The following is a 19,202-nucleotide window of genomic DNA, read 5'->3' as shown; positions in this document are numbered from 1 at the left end:
TTCATAAAGTTAGAATAGCTCTTGTTAGAGGTATCTTCACACTGTCTAATAGGATTAACTACCTGTTTGTTACTGATACAAGTGCAGATGGGCAGAAATAACCACTGGAAGCATGTTCAAAACTTCGAGGGGTACTGTCGATTTTGTAACAATATCCACCATGTCTTTCCCATCCCTTAAAAGAAATGAACATTATTTTATAGATTATTAATTACTGTATAGTTGTTAAAAACTTGTCCCCCTTTTGTACCTTCTGTCTGATGATCCCAGGCATTTCTACAGATCTTTTCTTTCCTACCGTGGCTGAAGAGCAGTTACCCTCTAGGTCACTGAAAATGTGGGTATCAGATGAGCCAGAACACTGTGTCAGTGGCCAGTTTGCCTCATTTCATTTCATTATTAGTCTTTTATTTCATACTATTCACCCCTGGATGTCCAAAAGACACCACCTGGACTGGTGTGAGTTCATGCAGCACACCTGCTTGGTCTTATGATTAAATGTTTTAAGTAAGCAAGAGAATAAACAGATAATACACTCTCTCAGTCTTTTGATTAAATGAACGCAACTTCTTTCACTTTAGAAAGAAAAGGATCAAAGCCAAGGGACTGTAAGAGGGTTCAGCAAATGTTTTCACAGGGTGTGAAACACCAAGAAGTGGAAATTTATCCTGAGTAGAAGTAGCCAGAGTGGATCAAAATACTTATGACCAGTAGCTCAATACCTTGAGACTCGATCCTGTGAGGCACAGCATTGAGAAGAAGCTGAAGTGCTGTCAAACTGCTGACTACAGCTTGTCCAGAAAACCCTGATGCTCTGCACATTTTTCACCCAATCAGGACTGTGACAAACCTCTCTTACACTGGTAACACACAAAATTCTGGAGTGATGAAACACATGGGTCCAAATGAAATAAATGCAGGCACTCTAAACTTTTTGAAATGTTAAGCTGGAATCAAGCAACAATGTCCATGATGGCATGATATGAATTCTGGATCTGGACACACTACATCTGACAAAAGACTGCATCTGACTCCAAACAGTCCAGCTTCAACCTCCTTGCAACTCAACTGAACTGGGTGTGTTTCTCCATTTCCCAAGAAACAAGACAGGAAATTTTAAAAAGGAAGACAATGAGCTAAATAATGAAGCAGCTTAGAAGAGAGAGGTATTTTTCTCCACAATTTTGAATAAAACAGAAATTCATCAAGTTTCCTCTTTTCACACTGAAAAGGAACTGATGGCAAAGAAAGTCATGCTTTAACACACTTCCTTTTAATACCAGAATGCAGAGCCTAAATATCTGAAAATATGATGAACTGTCCTAGTTAGATAGCTGTGCTCCTTGCCATTTGTGTTTGAAAGCAAACGGAATTCTAATGTACGAGTGAAAGAGTTCACCCCCCATGTCAATGAAACTGATTGTTTTTCACCCTGACATTCCATTTCAATGTATGAAAACCATGTGTGGGGATGAGGCATCATTTAACAGCCATTATTTGCACAGATGGTGGACAAAAGGGCTTCACTTTTGATCTAGAAAGAAATAGGAACTTGGGTCACAATCACTGATGAAATAACAAGCCATGAAAGGCATCTTGTGAAGGCTTTAAACGTTACATTAAAATTTAGTTTACATACTTTTAAAGCAAACAGTGAGACTTTTCCAAGCAAAACATGGATGTCTTTAATATGAAAAACTAAAATTATCTCCCTATTTGCATCCATATGTTCTGTAGCTGTATTTAGAGGTCACCTATATAATTCTATGTCATTAGTATAGTTCCAAAACAACCACAAACCCACTTACCTCTGGACAACTTGATTCCAGTTCAGGAGAGACACTATTAAATTCCCCTGCTTTTTTGCAGATAAAGAAAGATTTATCTTCACATTTTTTAATTCTCCAATGTCCCTCCTAAGGAATAAAAAAGAGTATATTCTGTCTATTCTCATATTCTCATGGATATCTATACAAACATTAGATTACACTCTCTTTTCCTCTTTTTAACCCTTCACTAAAAAAATCCCGATTTTTCTTCTCACTTCATTTACTTATCCTCAGAGGGTCCATTTATTTCTACCAACACTGTTAGCAGGACATGTCAAATCAATCATACAAATGGGTTTGTCTCTTTGAATCAGTCTTCAGGATATAAAGCATCTTAATTAACTAACACCATGGCCATGCCAGGGCACTTTTCTTTCTATCACGGTTCTTTGTAAGATTAGTCTCTATATTTGAACAGTTCTTACTCAAGATATTACAAACTTTGTATTATATAATTTTCATACATCTGTACATACTGGACATGTATCACAAACAATGCTTGAAAACTATTATCTTGAACCTCCTTTTCCTTTGTATTTTACATTTTCATTTTTTGTTTACACCTGCAAACTGAGTGAAATACAACTTTGAAATCTAAAACCCCCAATTGTCCTGTCTTCTGCTTCCAATAAGTACACACTCTTCCCAGTCATTGTAACTGCCTTGGCTTTCCCCTGAGTTAAAGACTGCAACCTGGACCCACTACTGTAGAGACAACAGAAACCCTTCTTGGTAGAGTTTTCACGCTCAGACAAAACATACTTTGAAGAAAAAAAATTAAAAGTACAGTGTCACTTATGCAAGTCATGTATTAGTGAGTTCAAGTACTGTTAATTGCAAAAGTAAAGTAAATGCATGATCACATTACAAAAGAACTGAGTGCCATGAATACCACAAAGACAGGACAGTGTTGTTTTAACATTACTCCCTGTTTTACATCCTCTGACTGATGTGGTATCAATCTCCTACTGTCTACTTACATACTTTAATGTAGACCTAGACTACCGTGATTTTGAGAAGCTCCATAAAATTTATAGTTATTTACACCAAGATAGGCACAGCTGACAGTTTTTCAAAACACGAATTTGAAACTTTCAAGAGCAGAACTTACTCATCATAAATTATGATACACATTACCTGGATTTTAAATTACTCTATCAGAATACCCACTCATATTTGTTGTCTTCAATTTGGTTTCTAAAGACTTCACTGCTTTTATCATAACATGACTACATTAGGAATCAAAAAACAAAGTCATACTCCAGGTTATGGTTTAAAAAAGTCTGCACAACAAGAAACAAAATTATTATGAGCTAAAACAAAAGAGCCTAATTCTTTTAACAAGAAAACTTACAGGTCCTTGTGCTGAAACACAGAGTTGTCCTGTTCTTTGAAAGGTGTTAGGTTCTTGTCTGTGCCAGTTAGAGAATTTTACTGGGGTGCTATCTGACCACTCAAAAACAACAGGCGTGCTATTACTGTATAATCCAATCCATGTCTCTGTTACATTTTCTGTAAAAGAAGGAGTTCAGATTTTAATGGTCAAGTGATAAAGCCTGTTTTTCCTTTAACATGACACCACTGTTAAAAATTATTCATGGGACTTTCATAAGAATATCCTTCGTTCAGGAAAAAATAAAAGCTGTATAAACTTCAGGAAACCTCAGTGATGAGACTATGTTCTACTGCTCTTGAAAATGAAATAATTCCAAAAATAGAATCAACATACATTATAATATGCTTTAAAATCCTGAAAAATACAAATTAATAGCATATGCACTTTCTTGAAGTGCATGGGGCAGAAAAGGTGACACGGAAATGAAATATTTCTTCATATAATTTTCCATCACACACTCAGCTTTAGGTTTCTCTGAGAGTTATAGGGTCCAGTGACAGCACAAGCATTTGACAAATATAGGAGAGATAAGGCTTGCAGTTTGATGTAAAGTTTTATCTGACCAGCTGCTACAGGAGCAAAAGCACACAGGCTTTCAGGCATGCAAGCCCTTCTCCTGAAAAGAAGCCTGCAGCAGACTGGAGAGAAGCAGCACACTGAAGCAGAATAAAAGCTGAGAACAATTACATCTATCCATTACAGCATCCCTGCAAATAATGGTATTTGTTAACTATGGAGGGTCTTTATCAAGGTGAGGAAGATGATGGAGGTTAATCTCCTAATCTCCACATGCCACTGTGCCCCAGCTCTGCAAGAAAAACTCACAACCAAACTGTGCAGCTCTGCCAGCACACTGGTGTCAGCAGCAGGCAGGAAATATTCACTTTTCTTTGCTGCTGTTATGACAACAAAAGTATTGGCATTGCTGCACCAAAGAGCTTTTGTTCATTAAGTCCCTTGTGTAATACTGCTACCTCTTAGGACAATGGGAACTAGCAGAAGTGCTTTGATACGCCCTGCTGACATCAAAGGGGACTCTGCCCTCCTAGCACAGCAGCAGTTGTGCAGTGTGGATCAGGCCAGCCTGCAAGCAAAGATACACTGAACTGGTTTTGCTCCTAAGCACAACTCTAGGATAAGGTTGATGACTGAATATTTTGCAACAGTTTGCAAGGCACCAGGCAAGAACAGGAAAGAAGAGAAGCGAGCATGTTTACGATGGTCTCACTGTGTCTGCTTTGGGGAGTCAGATTTTTATTTTAAGAATGGTTATTAGAAAAGGCATTTTAAAGACTCCCAGAAAGGGCACACAAACATCATTTTTTGCAAACATCATTTGGGTGTGCCCTGCAATATAGTTCTTAGAGCACAGTAAGTTAAAGAATGCGCAAAAGAGCGCCACAAAACACTTCAAGAACACCTGCACATTTGAACTCCCCAAACTCACCACTTTCAAGCAAGTTAAGGAGCAGCTCTTCATCTGCCACGGAGGATATACTAATGAGCCTGCTATTTTCCCTTTGGCAAGAGAGAGAAGCATCGTCCCAGCTCTTCTCCTCTTTATGAAGTCTGTAGCAGTTGCGATTGTGTGGGTACCAACCAGCACCACAACGAGTGGCATAATACTTCCAGGTATCTTTAAATGAGCACACAAAGTTCATGTACATTAGATAGAATTGTCAAGCTTATGCTGTGTTCATAATATCACCACCTACCAAGCAAACTGAAATTTCTTCCACTTTATTCAATGATTGAGGCGTTTGGGCTGCTGGACTAGTCCAAACACTACTTCACTTTAAAACACAGTTTATCTCCCTTATTACCTTTGAACCTGGTTCAAAGACAGATAAAGCTTTTTCAGATGCATTACCTACAGAAAGTTTGGATAGTCTTTCCTTACTACTTGAAACAAGCCGCTAAACTTTCTTTAAATTACTCGGAGAGAGCTGAACCCAGCTCTTACAAAACCAAAAAATTATGTTAGAATAAACTAAATTCTGTTTTTAACTTTCTTACAGAACAAGAGCTTGAGTTATTCTATGCAGTATATATCCTATACTCATTGAATAAACACTTGAAGTGTATGTACAACACTTTTTTGGTATATCAAAAGTACAGGACATCATAAAAAACCCCTGGAAATTTTGTGCTGCATTTATACAGCTTTCTTCCTGCTGTGCCACTGGTTAATTCCATTCACACTGAAAACCTATTCTGCAGCTCATAAGTGTGGCTCTTATTGTAATATAAAAGAGAATGAGCATTCTGATGGTGTAAGGAATTGAGTAAATGCTATCTGTATTAAAATTGTTTGTTCTAAGACTCAACATGTTTTCAAAGACTGAATTTAAACAGAAGTGTTATTACATCAGTTAAAGTAAATTGTATTCAACTTAAACTAGCAAACCCACACATTCAGCGCAGCTGTGACCTTGTTCTGCTGACTTATAGTCAGGTGGCTTCTCTTGCTCTCCCTGCACACCCACAAACAGGATACAGTAACACTGAAACACTCACCCAGCCTGTCATGATCTGTCCTATTTAAATATTTTTTGCATACAAAAGGCAATCCAGAATCACATAGGTAACTGTTCCAGCCATACTTCAATCTTGGATTAATCACTGCACAATGATTTTCTTTAAAGTGGTGGTCAGAGACATCTGCAAGTACATTTTTGAGAAACACAAAATTACAAAAACTCAGTTCTTAGTTGTAAAATGGTGTGTTGTAAGGTTCTCTGCAACCTCTTGAATTAATGTATAAACATCCCTGCACACCCAAACTTCCAGTAATATTATACTAGTACTATGGACAGTTGAACATTTACCATTAATTACATGCGTGGCAATGCCTTCTTGGCTGCTGCTCTCAGATGAGAGGCTGAAACAAGTTTGAGTGTCTATAATTGCTGGTGGATGGACTTCAAAATGTAGCAAATAAAGTCACAAAACTCATATTAATGTGATAATGATAATTACAGCTTATTAACGTAAACAAATTGAACTCCTTTCCTTCATGGAAGTAGCTACATTTTTAAAATATACAACTAGAATCTTAAAAACATCTTTAAAAGTAAATGACAAATGGACTAGATCATTAATGCTTTGAACAGATTGATCTCACTTAATACTATAGCCCTATAAGGGCTTTCAGTTCATGAATATGAATAAATATTTCTACAAAAAAAAGGGCACTCATTCACTTAATTCAGCTTTTAAACATAGCTGTAGGAACAGCAGTGTTGTACCAAGCTGCAGTTATAGAGAACATACAATTATGCTGCTATAGCATACGAAAGAGGAACAGCAAGTACTTGCTCTCCAGTTCACAAACATGAGTGGGGCTCCATCTGACCACTGCCAGCCAGCGTCTTCATCCAGGCGATTCAGGCCCATCCACAGCATCATGTCTGTGGAATTTAACTGCCCTGAAACAGAAAAAATAAACAAAGTAACATCACATGCTTTCCTCAAGCTTTAAAATATCTACAGGCAAAGATCCACTGTCCTGACTTGTTAAAATCGGAATAAAACAAAACTTCAAAGCAGTCTCCAGAAAGTTCAGGCTGATTGGCTTTTTTTCTGTCCTTAGAAAAAGTCAGTTACTTTCTTAATCAGCGCAGAGATAAAAAGGAATAAACTCAGAAACCTGAAAACCTTCAAAAGCCACTCATTCTGCAAACCCTTCTTGCACAAGTTGTTGCTGACCTTAAAAGTTAAATCCAGAACAAGCAGCTACATCAATGCTAGCCTGTTTACATAAACACTAGCCTGTTTCAGCTTTTCATAAACCCAACAATTTTCAGAAACCTTTACAGCCTTGCACACATATCAAAAAGTTAATGAAATAATTTTTAAAACTTCCTCTTAGCTTATATCCTTCAATTGAAAACCAGCAATAATGGGAAGCAGTGGACAAGAAATCTGAGGCAACCTTTGCATCACAGCTCCACCACCCATTCCTCCACTTGATTTTCTGCACTCACACTAAAACACCCACGAAAGCCCTGCACAATTTGCCTGAGACATTTGCTCCAAGGGGAAAAGCAAACTGCTTATCAGAGAAGCAGCAATATCCATTTATAGAGCTGGCATTTTTTCTGTACAGTACATTTACTTTAAGCCTGTAGAAATGCTCCTGTCATTGCCATTTGGTGAAGTCCAGCTTACAAAGAAACCTAGTAAGAGAAAGGGACACCAAGGTACACTGCAGAGAAGGTAAACACATGTACAATTCTCCAGAGTGAACATACACACTCCCTAACCACAGCTGCAGGACGAATGGGAATCTCTGGGGGGACGAAGAACTGAGAAAATTACACCCTGACATACACAGCATCACTTCTGCTAATTAAGGTGGGAACTCACCTTCATCCTTGCTCTTTCAAATAGCTCCACTGAGGTGTTAAATGACAAAGCCCCACAAACAGCAATGGGAGAGACATCACACAGGAGACATTAGGCTCCAAAGCTTACCCTTTTGCACAGGTAAGGAAGAAATCTAACTACAGGTTTTCTACAGGTCCTCAGAGAAATGTCTACTCACTGCTTAAGTTACTGATGTAGTTCTGCTCCTCGGGGTTGGTGACACTGAGCAGGTCCCCTCCTTGCAGCTGACAGGCAGTCCGAGCCTCACGCCAGCTCAGCACGGATGCCAGGTTGAACTGGTAGCAGATCTGTGTGTTGGGGCTCTTCTTCCAAAAGATGTCACAGCCACTCTCTATTCAAAAACAGACTCATCACCAACTGCCCAAGACTCCAATCAGAAACACAACATCTTGAACAATTTAATTAATTAATGACAGCCGTATCCCAATGGAAGCACAGTTATGATCACCTTTCCTGTTCCTTTGTTAATGCACATGGGGAAACAGGGCACTAATGAAATAAAATCTTGCTCCAAATTTCACATGGTTAATAAAATACTTGGGAGCTGATCTGCAGCCAGTGGTGATTTTCACAACTCTCAGGAAGCCAACACAGCTACATTTTAATTTATTTTGGCTAATAATTTGTTTCTAAAGCTGAATGTTGAAGTATTCAAACTGTGAATACCGCCCCCAGCTTGTGAAGCAACACTCACTGGATCTCCTTGGACCTTGTACTCAAGAGAATAAACTTACTATAATTAAAAAGGATAAGAAAGGCTGCAAATACCATCTATTTTAACAGCTGCCCAGAAATACCCACTACAAAGACACATTTACGGCTGTTTTTAAGACGCTTTGGAACTGAGATCTGAAATGTAGCTTGAGCAGGAAAGGCTTCTCCAAACCACTTCTACTAATAGAAGACACTATTTTGCTTATTCACACAATAAGCTTGAATATTCACAAAGATTATAAATCCACAATATTTTCAACAGCAAGTATTTTTAAAGCTATTGCTCCTTAGTATTTTAGGCCCAAGACATATCCAAGCAGTGCACAGAAGAAAAGGAATGTGCAAGATGCAAAGCAGTCAAAAGCAGAAGGTGACTTTGCAAGAGCAACGCTTAGGTTGTGTGTTCCACAAAAGCTGCTGTGATCCCTGGGACAGAGGGGTTTGGATGCAGGCTGAGGTCAATGGGCTGCACAGAATAAGGTCCTTCTGCTACCCCCTGTAGTTCTGCTCTTGTGATGAGGACTTGAGTCCCAAATGTCAAACAGGATAAACTATAATAAATTTGCTAAAGTCTTCTTTTGTGCTTTTTAAAAAGACATTGCCTTCTAACAGAGGGGAAGTAATCCAAAACTAGACTGTGTCCTAGCATTACTAATAAAGAACAAACTCTTGGAGGGGGGAGAGAGAAGACAAGCAACATCTTACCAGCTTTTGGGCAAAAGCCCCATTTTTCATCTCGCTCATAGTGAGTTGTTGTGGCACACCATTCAGATTCCTTTCCATCTCTAGTACACTCATAATACCACTTGTTGTTATATTTAAATGGAAAAACACATGGGAAACCAAAAGAATTTCCCAGCAAGGTGTATGTTTCTGGGGGAAAATAAAAAGCAGAGATGAAAAGAATGTCGATCACAAAAATTTGCCCCCGTATATTACTATCCCTGTTTTTAGCAGCAGTGGTAAAAATAAAATGTCTAAAGTGACTTTCAAATTTTAATTTATAATTGATAACACAGCATTTCGTTAGCAACATAATTTCACTAAATAAAATGTTGAACTAATAACTGATTAAATTTGTCACCATGAGGCACATTCTTATAACTTGTTCCATTCACAAAAAAAATCCCAAACAAAACCACAATCCCCAAAATCTAATAAATTAACACAAAGGCTGCATTTACACTTCAGAGGAACCACATAAAACAACAGTTAGTTAAATCAGTACACACTCAGATCCATATTCTACTTATTTATTAGTCTATGACAGATGAGTAATTTAACATTATTCCCTTGCTTCTCCCACTCTTTATAAAACAGATTTCTAATGTGTTTTCCACTCTCTTTGTCATTCTTTGGGAAAGGAAATGTACAAGACAAAGGAATATTAAATAGACTTTTAAAAATAAGTTTTTATCCCGTGGAGAATAATAACATAGCTAAAGAATTGATACTCCATACATCTGTTGCCACAATCAATGCCTTACAAAATATTTAAATATTTTCGTATTGTACTTTGAGAACCAAAATATTGAGAGAATCCAATGCAACTGAAATCTGTAAAAGCTTTACCTCAGAGGTGCTAAAAAAGGTCAAAGAACCACAGTCACTCTTTGAATGAAATTGTTTATCAAAGATTCCGCATTGATAGTTTTAAGACCAAAGTCCTTCAACTACAGAATCAGTGCATACTGCCAGGTTCCTAGAGTTAATGGCTGGCTGTGCACATATAAAAGAGCAGTTTACAGACTGTAAATCCCCTTCTGATGTGAATGAACAGAAAATATAAGGAACAAGTCAAAAAATAAATCAGGATTGCTTTCCTGGCTGCCTGCAACTATGCTGCCAGCTATGGAGGGATTACTTCAGTCCTGGTAAGAAACCAAATTCAATTGCTACAGGTCTCTTACCACAGTTATATATATTTTAATTTTTTTTTTCTTTGAAGGTAGCTATCCCTCACACCCCTTGATTGCTGGACAACATGCTTTCACATGTGCACGAGTTGTGGTAGAAGGTGGAACACAGAACGTGAAAGTTAAAGCAATTTTGCCAACACAATTAAATACTTTGGTTCTGAAACTAGGTTAGAAGTGCCTGCCCAATGCTGATCATCTCCTCATCTCTGAGATGCTGCAGTAATAGCGCTAAACCAGGTCTGCTTTCACCTCACTGTGTGTACATGAAAAATATGTACTACTTTTCATGGATTTAAATATTTTCAGTCTGGTCTTGAGTATAAATCCCACTAGGTTTTAAAAAAGAGATCGGGCACATCTTTGGGACCAGTTATTGCAGGTCCCAAAGAAGGAGTTTGGTGAGAGCAGAGCTACACCTACAGGGGAAACCACTAAGTCCAGATCGGAACCCAAACACCCAGTTCAAGTGGGGAAAATCAACAGCTTCAGTCTGAGACAGTGTGCAAACATCAGGCCTGTCACTCTGCAGAAATGCTGAGGAAGGGGGAAAGGTACAGGCTGTCTTTTCCTGCTTGAAGTCAGTGGGCTTATCTCAGTCCTTAAACCCAGAAAACTGTTCAGGTCTGCAGACCTGATGTACATTCCTACACCTTCACTAGCTGTGCAGCATGATTTATCAAAATTCTGATCTCTGTTTCAAAGTTTGGCATGTTCAGAGTCCAGGTGTTGAAAACACTGCAGATATTGCACACTGCAATTCCAGACTGATTTTCAGTCACAGGAACTCCAAATCCTTTCTTATCTCTCTTTGGGTTTATCTGATAATGGAAGCTGCAGGACAGGGCAACAGTAAATCCTTAGTAACGCTTTTAATTTTGCAGGTGATTTGAAATGAGCATTTCCTGGTTTGTAAGGATACTATTGGGTTTGGGGGTCAATTTAAAGAAAGAATATCAATTGTGTGGTATGCTCATCTCAACCACTGCACATAAAAAACCCCACAAACTTTGAGTCCCAAACCACAATAGACTGGAGGCGATGATAAGCACCTGACCTCCCTCCAATTTCCCAGCTACACTTCTATGACAAAATTTTATTCTTACCTTGAAATGGGTGTTCACAAAGGCCTTCATCATCGGACATATACTGCTTCCATTGACAAGAAGATTTTTTTTTGGCCACAATATATTTACTGCTTTCAACTGCTAATTTGTACCCTGATACACCAACTAACTCTCTTCCATCACAGTTCCACCATAAGGAGTATTGAGTTGCATCACACTCAAGCATGACCAGTGGCTGTTCTGGTTTGCTGATGTCCAGCCCGAGGCAGGTACTGCTGCCTATGTTGAAAAGACGATGGTTGGACACCCATTTCCACAGCATCTCTTCTGAGAGCTGACCACAGTCCTCCAGAACCAGGCCAGCTCTGTCCACTTTCATGCACAAGCTGGAATTTTCACTCTGGATAATAAATATCCCTTTATCTGCAGGGGGAAGAAAACCCAAGAAACTTTTAGTCTGTAGAATACTGCAATTGGTTAAGTAGTATTAAAAGATGGACATTTTTTATTGCAGCTATTTAGGAAGAAAACCAAAAATATTCATCACTTGACACTCCAAAAAATTAAGGAGCACTGGTCTAAATTTACTGCCAGCTGGTTTTTCTAAACATGTGGACTATTTGAAAGCTCACAAAAATAAAACCAGGAAATATTTCTCAAGTTGGATAGCCAAAAATAACCCCAAACAAAAACAAGAAATGCCCAAAAACATCAATCATATTTAAAGAAAAAAGCCACTGGTAACCAAGACAGAGTAAAGATCACAGTAATGGAGAAAATGTTGAAGTAATACAAGAAGTTATGCTGTATACTGCAAAATAATTCCCAATGTAGATTGGAGAGTGCAATTAAAGTAAAAGCTAAATATTTTAAGACTGACATTACCATAGTCATTCATTACTCTGCAACTACAGGGAAAGAAAGAAATAAAATAAGTTGCTTTGTCAATAGGACACATAAATAGCAGGATTTACCTATACCATTAGAACTGGTGGCCAAGGGTTAAAGTATGCCTTTCCTATTTGATACATATTGCTCAACCATCTGTGACTACCCTCCACAAGAGCAGATGTTGTGGGGCTAGCCTGACATCCCAGATTTTTTGGAATCATATAGAAATGTACTGAACTATGTGACATCATATTACAAGTATGTGAAAAAAGTCAGCTGTTTAATGTCTTGGGAGCAAAAGTTTAACTGATCATATAGACTGAAAAAAAAGAGGGCAGCTGAGGAACTGAAAATCAGCAAAATATAAGCCTGTAACAACTCAGCTGCTTGATTCACTCAGAAATCTAATGGTAAATAACACAGGGAGTTCTGCTCACATTATATGTGAGACATTTATTCTACACCTCAGGAGATCATGTGTTGACGACCTGAGCAGGACTTCCATTTTGCCTTCAAATTTTACAGTGATAATTTCTGCCATGCATGCTTTCAAGTTTCTGTAATTCACTACACCTAGCATACCAAAGCACTAACTACGATAATAAAAAAGACCCTCTTAAATTGACATAGCCCACAAATAAAATACAAGATGCAGAAGTGCACCCAGATGCTGTGTCTGAGTTTAGGGCATAGAGCTTAGGTGTGGCCCTAAAAAAGGAAGATGTTTCAAGCAGCACCATGACAGCAACAGGCACACAGGAGATCAGCTCAACAATACAATGTGCATACAACCAGCAGAACAGAGAGGAGATGAATTATGGAAAAATTTTTGGTTACAGAGTCTGCATAGAACACATAATGACTTATAGAGAGGCGGCACTGCTAAGAGTGGCTGTTTCCCCCATGGCTAGAGAGATTGGCAGCCTGATGGAGCAAAAGCAAGCCCTGCTGACTGGTAGGAGGTGAAAACCAGCCTGATACATGAAATTGTCAAGCAATTCAAGCACTTTGGCAGCTGTCCTACATTAAGTCCTTAACCATTTAGGGGTGAGCAAGTTTCCTTTGACCTATGTTAACTCTTACAGCTCTCAGGTGTTTGAGCTTACTGAGAACCCATCAGACATTGTGACAGATACCCAGACTGGCCCTTTGCTTTTGAGTTTTCCATGAAGTTTTGCAGTTTGTGCTGGTTTCACCCTTCTTATCCAATCCTCCATGGGCAACACAAGTGTCTCTTATCTACGTGGCCAAAAAGAGTTTCTGCCTCTCATGCTGTGGGTATGTCTTTTCCACAGCAGTCTTATCTTTGCTGACCAGAAAATACACTGTTAATTTGCTAGATAACTAAAAAATGGGATGTAGTTACTAGTAAACACTGATTAATGAGGTTAATTCACCAGGATACTTGGATTCACACATAGATTGCGAGTTTGACAAAGTATCCATACCGACAACACTCAGCATCTCCCATACAGCACCTTCCTGGGGTGAAAGAAGCAAGACCACAACCCAAAGGTGAAGGATTCTCAACCTCTGAAAGCCTTTATTTGTAAGGCTCTTAATGACTGCTGAGAAAAGATAAGGCTCTTTCCTAGAGTACACAAATAACCCATCTGGATGATCTCTGTGAATAACATCCCTTTTTCATTCTGGGGCAACCTGTGCCAAGAACAGCCAGACCATAATTCTTGAGCCTCCTTCCAAATGTGGTTTCCATTCCCCACATACAAAATGCAATTGGCAAGAGAGCTGTGCTGGCCTGAAGACTGCCAGGGAACAGCCAGCTCACTGCAGAAGTAAGACATGAGAGATGGCAGGTTCAGTGACAGATCCAGGAGCTCCAGCTCAGCTCTGTCTTCAAGTGGGGCAATGAGACAACTGGAGCAACATGAAGCCTGGGAATGCCTCCAGGCTCACCTCCTTTCAGCTTGCAAATCTACACTATTTTACAGCTGGTCACATAGATGGGTTTTGTTACACAGTTCCTGGTGTAGCAAGAGGTCTTTACCCAAAGTCCTGCAGATGAAGAGCTCCAATGGAGCTCTGTGGTCAAAGAGGACCCAAAGATGAAAGATGATCTGTGCTTCAGAAACTGAATGGGTGAAGGGAAGTCTTTAGAATAGATACCCACTTCTCTACATCCATGCCCCTCCACACAAGGACAAGGCGACAAGAAACAAATTCCCAGAAGAGAAGCCTGGGGCTGATGTGCAGCCCCAGATGAAGAGCTAATTGCTGAGCACTACCTCCAAGTTCCTGTTTACTTGGGCTCAACACAGCTAATCGGGAATACACGGCTGTAACAAAACTAGGCGAACAAGATAGCTTCATTTCCTTCCTCCTTACCTCCCATTTCCTTCCCTCCAAAAAAGCAGTGAGAATTGTTTATGTGATAAGAAAGAAAGTAACCGGGAACGAGAATAAAACTATTCCCTCCGGGTGCACGGAGGACCGCAATGGGCAGCAGAATAAGCAGCAATGAGGAGGCGAAGCAGGACCAGCAGGGCAGGTTCCCGGGGCTCGGCGCCCGCCCCGGTCCCGGTCCCGGAGTGCTCGGAGCTCCAGGGCCCCGCTCGCCCGCCGCTCCCACCCCCGGGGCACCCCGAGGTGTCACTCACTCCGCAGGGAAGGCACCGCGTCCCGGCCGAGGGCGGCGGCGCCGCGGCCGCCCAGCAGCAGCAGGAGGAGGAGGAGGAGGAGGAGGAGGCGGCCGGCCCGGAGCCGGAGCCGCAGCCGCGCCGCCGGCATCGCCCCGCGTGCGCCCCGCTCGCTCCGCTCCGCCGCGGGACCGGAGCCCCGGCCCGGGCCGGCCCTGGGAGGGCACAGCCGCGATCCCACCCCGGCGGCGAAGGAGGGGCGGCCCCGGCTCCCCCCGTGCGGGGCGGGAGCCCCGGGAAATGCCGCTCATGCACTCGGGCCGTCTGCCCACGTCACAGCTGTGCATTCGAGCGGACTAAGTACTCTGTAATAACCTTCTTTTCTATCTGAAATCACCCACTTTCTTTTGCATGGTCCCCAAGTTCTTTTATGTTAAAAAAACCAGAAAACACATGAAGACATTGGCGGTGGGAGGCCACCGTCAGCACAGTCCCAGGTTCGCTGTTCTGTACCTGAACATCCCCACATCCCAGACCCCACTCGGAGACTTGTGTTTTCAGCCAGGTCACCTTTGACCTCGAAGTCATTTTATGTTCTGGCATGGGGAAAAATAATTGTCTTTTTCTATTTTGTTCTTCTCTGTCTTCAGTCGAATATTGGCGGGAGCTGCCCCGCTTGGGCTGAGTTTCAGTCTTGCAGAAAGTCAAAAGCAGAACCTCTTGGTTAAAAATAGAGTAACGTTACAGGAATCCACAGGACGGTTTTTTTTTTTTTTAATCTGCAAAAAGAATGTTTCTGGTGTGTTCTTTATGCAGAGCAGACACATAAGTGTGTAAGTGTAAAAAAATTGCAGTGTTGGAATTGAGAGTGTTCCCCCATATCTACTTCAATCATGATACAAGGAAGGAAAACAGAAGCCTCGTGCTTTGGGAAATTTCTTTCTGGCAATTTGGTAGAAGTAGGACTTGAGGAGCAAGAGAAAACAAACATTTAGAAGTAGATAAGAGGATCCCCATTTAAGAAATGATAAAAGTGTCTGACAGAACAAACAGCAGGAAATACTGCTGCAGAAGCTGGGCTAGGAGTGATCTGACTTTGCAAGCCAGCAGGGTTCTAACTCCCATGGAGAGTTGTACCTCTTCTCAGGAAAGCTGCAGCCTTCTGAAATTTTCAGATTCTGGAAAATAAGCTTGTTAATGAGCCATTTATGAAAACCTGGCCATTCAGACCTGTCTACATCTCTTCAGAGCTGTTTGGCCATTGCTTTGAGTACTGAGCTCCAGAAAAGGGCTCTTTTGCTGGGTCACACTGAGAAATTCAGCTCTGTTCATGATAGAAAGTTGAAAAATAATGGTACCAGAGAGCAAAAATGAGGCTGCTGTGGGAAGGAGTCCCACTTCAACTGTATTTTTCTGCTGATTTCAGCAAGATCAAAGTAATCACATTCTGATTATGTGTTCCTAATAATTAGCTTATCAAAGTATTTTTGTAAATATTTTTCTAAATGCAAATTATCAACTTCTTAATACTAAGTGGATTTCATTGCTATTTTTTCTTTGCTATTCAGTTCTTTCTCTTTGACTAAACAGTTTTATACTGTTAAATCTATTTTGTTCTGACCAAACTGGTAAATCCTTTCTAGTACAGCTATAGTTACACTGACCTGGCTATTAATAGATAAGGTATATTTACTTTTTTACAATAATAAGACGTCTTGGCTGGTATACTAGCTTGTAGAACCAACATGATTGACAACATTTTCTGAAGTAAACTTGATGGCAGTTTATAATACCTTGCTCATTAAATGGTGTAACTTTCCAATTTTTGGGAGTGGGGGGTTTTGGTTTGAAGCTTTATCTGTCTTCTTTAAGGCATTTGCTGCAGTGATTTGGAATTTTTATTTTGTTTTCTGTCTGGAACACACTTTCTGTAAATATTTTTTTCTTCATTTCTTTCTTAATGGCCTGTTCTCTTCCTTTTGCACTTGTTTGCACTGATCTGCCTTTGCTATTAAAGTGCTCTACACAAATGCTCAATTCCTTCCCCTATCTTTTCTTAGACTTCACCTTCTATGTGAGATCTGTAGAGAGATGTGAATCCAGTGCATGTTCATGACCTGCATCCACAAATAAAAGCCTTCATTAAATTCACATTAATTGAGTTTGCTTACAAACCCATTGCTTTTGCAAGGCACGCACACACATCCAGAGTGTCGTGTTCAGCACCTCCTTACAGTGTAATTTCTGCTCATAATCTGGAGTCTGAACATAGGTCTCATTTTTTCCCCAATCAGCCAGCCAGAGTGGGAATAATAAACCAGAGAATACCTAGGAAGAAAAAGAAGGCCCGAAATTCCTTGCATTAGCAGTGCCCAGGAGGCAATAATTCCATGCTTTTTGGAGGCACTGTCCTACATCTTGTTTAGGTGCCAGTTCCCAGGCATCTCAAATCCACTCCCAAGTTTGCATTCACGTTCTCTTTCACTAAAAAGTTTCGCTGTTTACCCCAGAGACAGAACTACTCTCATTTATCAGCTCTGTCAGCCATGTTACATCTGGGTATAGTCACTACAGGCACTGCTCCCACCTTCCCTACCTCCTTTGACACATCCCAACCATGAGCAGTGACAGCCTTCTTCCTTCTGGCAGCCCCACCTGTGTGTTTCTGTCACACCACTCCCGTCTCCTGTGCTCCCAGGTAATGCTGCAGCCACCACGCTCTGCAGTTTCCATCCCTGTCAGCTCACATTAGGTAACACGACCTTACAGAACAGCCTGTCCTGGCCAGTTTCAGGTGAAGTCAAATCCCCAGTTGCAAATTGCCAGTTTTATGTTCATTAGTCAGAATGTGGTTTTTTTCCTAAATGTGACTTCTTAGTTATATTTGTTAGCTGGTTAGCTTTATGCTTGAAACCTCTTTTTCAAAGTGAAAAACACCTCTAAAGGGTGACAAGAGCATTATTATGAGTTTATGCTTCTAAATTCTGCTAAATATCAGCTATTTTTTCACAGGGATGAAATGGAAAGAGTCACTACCTGTGTGGCTCTTACTGTGCCACATGGGCCATGCCCATGAATTCCCTGGTGAATTCTAACCTTTCCAAGCACTCCATCTCTCTTCCCCTAGGAAATGCTCACTTGCACAAGTCTAGAATAGTTTGCTATAGTATATGATTTAATAATAGGTAGAAATTTTACTTTTACTATAAATCTAGCATGTCAGACTGGCTGTTGATTGGCAGTTATATAAAATTCAATAGCAGGCAGATATTCATGTAGTTCATTTGATATGGCATTAAGGGAAAAAAATCCAATATTTAAATACTTGCAATGAAACAGAAATGGCTAGTGGGGCCAGAGCTGCCTCTGGCCCATCCCTCTTTGTTTCTCAAAGTCTTTCTTCACCTTATCCTTTCCATTTGAGATCCTTGGCAAAACCATACTTGCTGTGTCATTCATCCTTCAATGTAACACAGTCTCTTTTTTTTTGCCATTCTTGTTAGTACTGTTGCTGTGAAATCAATAGAGAAATGAAGCAGTTTTTGCAAAGATTTGCTACCAAAAGAATGCCTAATGTGTTCCCAAAATAAAGCTATTAATATTACACTCTAGATTTACTAGAAGGCTCTGAACAACTCAGGAAGAACAGACAACCACTGACAAAGTACTATCAGTCTAGTTGGAAAAAAACTTGACTGGGTGTAACACTCGGAACAAATAAATATGCTTACAGAAATTCTAGGGCATAATGTTTGCTCAGTGCTGACATCTCCACAGGTTGGGAGAGGGTGTGCTTTTGCACCTTGTACACTTCTTCCCACAAGAGTTGATCATGTTTTCTCAGCCATGCTTACATGCTCCAAAATTAGACTCCAAAATCCTGCAGCTAATATAAAAACACTTACCATGTTCATTAGAGAATAGCTGCGTGGGGAAACCCAAAGAAATTTTACTTTGCCTCTTTCTTTAACCAATTTCTTCTCAGGTAAAATAATCCTTGCATTAGATACCTTACTTTGTATTCAATAAAAATGAGTTGGACAGGTTTTTTTTTTGTTATCTTCAGTATTTTGCTTTCTGGTAAATCAGATACAGGGCCTCATACCTGAGGATTTAGGAAAGGACTGAAGAGAAAATATGCACTTTGCTGTGTATTTCCAAAAAGATGTTATTGATGTTACCCTGACAGAATGGGTAGATCTCTAGCTTTAAGCAACTCGTGCAATTTAGGGATCTGTATGAAGGAATCATAGAATGGCTTGGGCTGGAAGAGAATTTAAAGATCATCTAGTTCCAAAGGAAGAAAGAATGACATATGTCATCAATCAGTGTTCGAGAAATAGACTGCTTGCAGCACTTGTCCATTAAGTAATTTCCTTGAAAAATGAAAGGATCACAAGTGA

At 40.1% G+C, this 19,202-nt stretch overlaps 1 protein-coding gene across 2 annotated transcripts in view; it reads right to left on the bottom strand.

Annotated features, from left to right (window-relative positions):
* Positions 1-19,202, bottom strand: part of PLA2R1 (phospholipase A2 receptor 1) — a 46,688-nt gene that overhangs the window by 22,355 nt on the left and 5,131 nt on the right. The window contains exons 1-10 of one of the 2 annotated variants that reach the window (XM_033065045.2): positions 14,821-14,902; positions 11,351-11,734; positions 9,034-9,201; positions 7,772-7,945; positions 6,540-6,653; positions 5,743-5,886; positions 4,673-4,861; positions 3,184-3,341; positions 1,809-1,916; positions 63-175 (exon numbers count right to left, since the gene is read on the bottom strand). In XM_033065045.2, coding sequence (XP_032920936.1) covers positions 63-175; positions 1,809-1,916; positions 3,184-3,341; positions 4,673-4,861; positions 5,743-5,886; positions 6,540-6,653; positions 7,772-7,945; positions 9,034-9,201; positions 11,351-11,690 — 1,508 coding nt within the window. In that variant the 5' untranslated portion in view covers positions 11,691-11,734; positions 14,821-14,902. Of the gene's footprint in view, positions 1-62; positions 176-1,808; positions 1,917-3,183; positions 3,342-4,672; positions 4,862-5,742; positions 5,887-6,539; positions 6,654-7,771; positions 7,946-9,033; positions 9,202-11,350; positions 11,735-14,820; positions 14,903-19,202 lie in introns of those variants that run through there. The other variant, XM_033065044.1, reaches the window with a different exon arrangement.

Source organism: Catharus ustulatus, chromosome 7 (assembly GCF_009819885.2).
Source record: "Catharus ustulatus isolate bCatUst1 chromosome 7, bCatUst1.pri.v2, whole genome shotgun sequence".
NCBI classification, from domain to species: domain Eukaryota; kingdom Metazoa; phylum Chordata; class Aves; order Passeriformes; family Turdidae; genus Catharus; species Catharus ustulatus.
The sequence above is the reverse complement of the archived record's forward strand: the minus strand, read 5'-3'. Positions and strand labels throughout refer to the sequence as shown.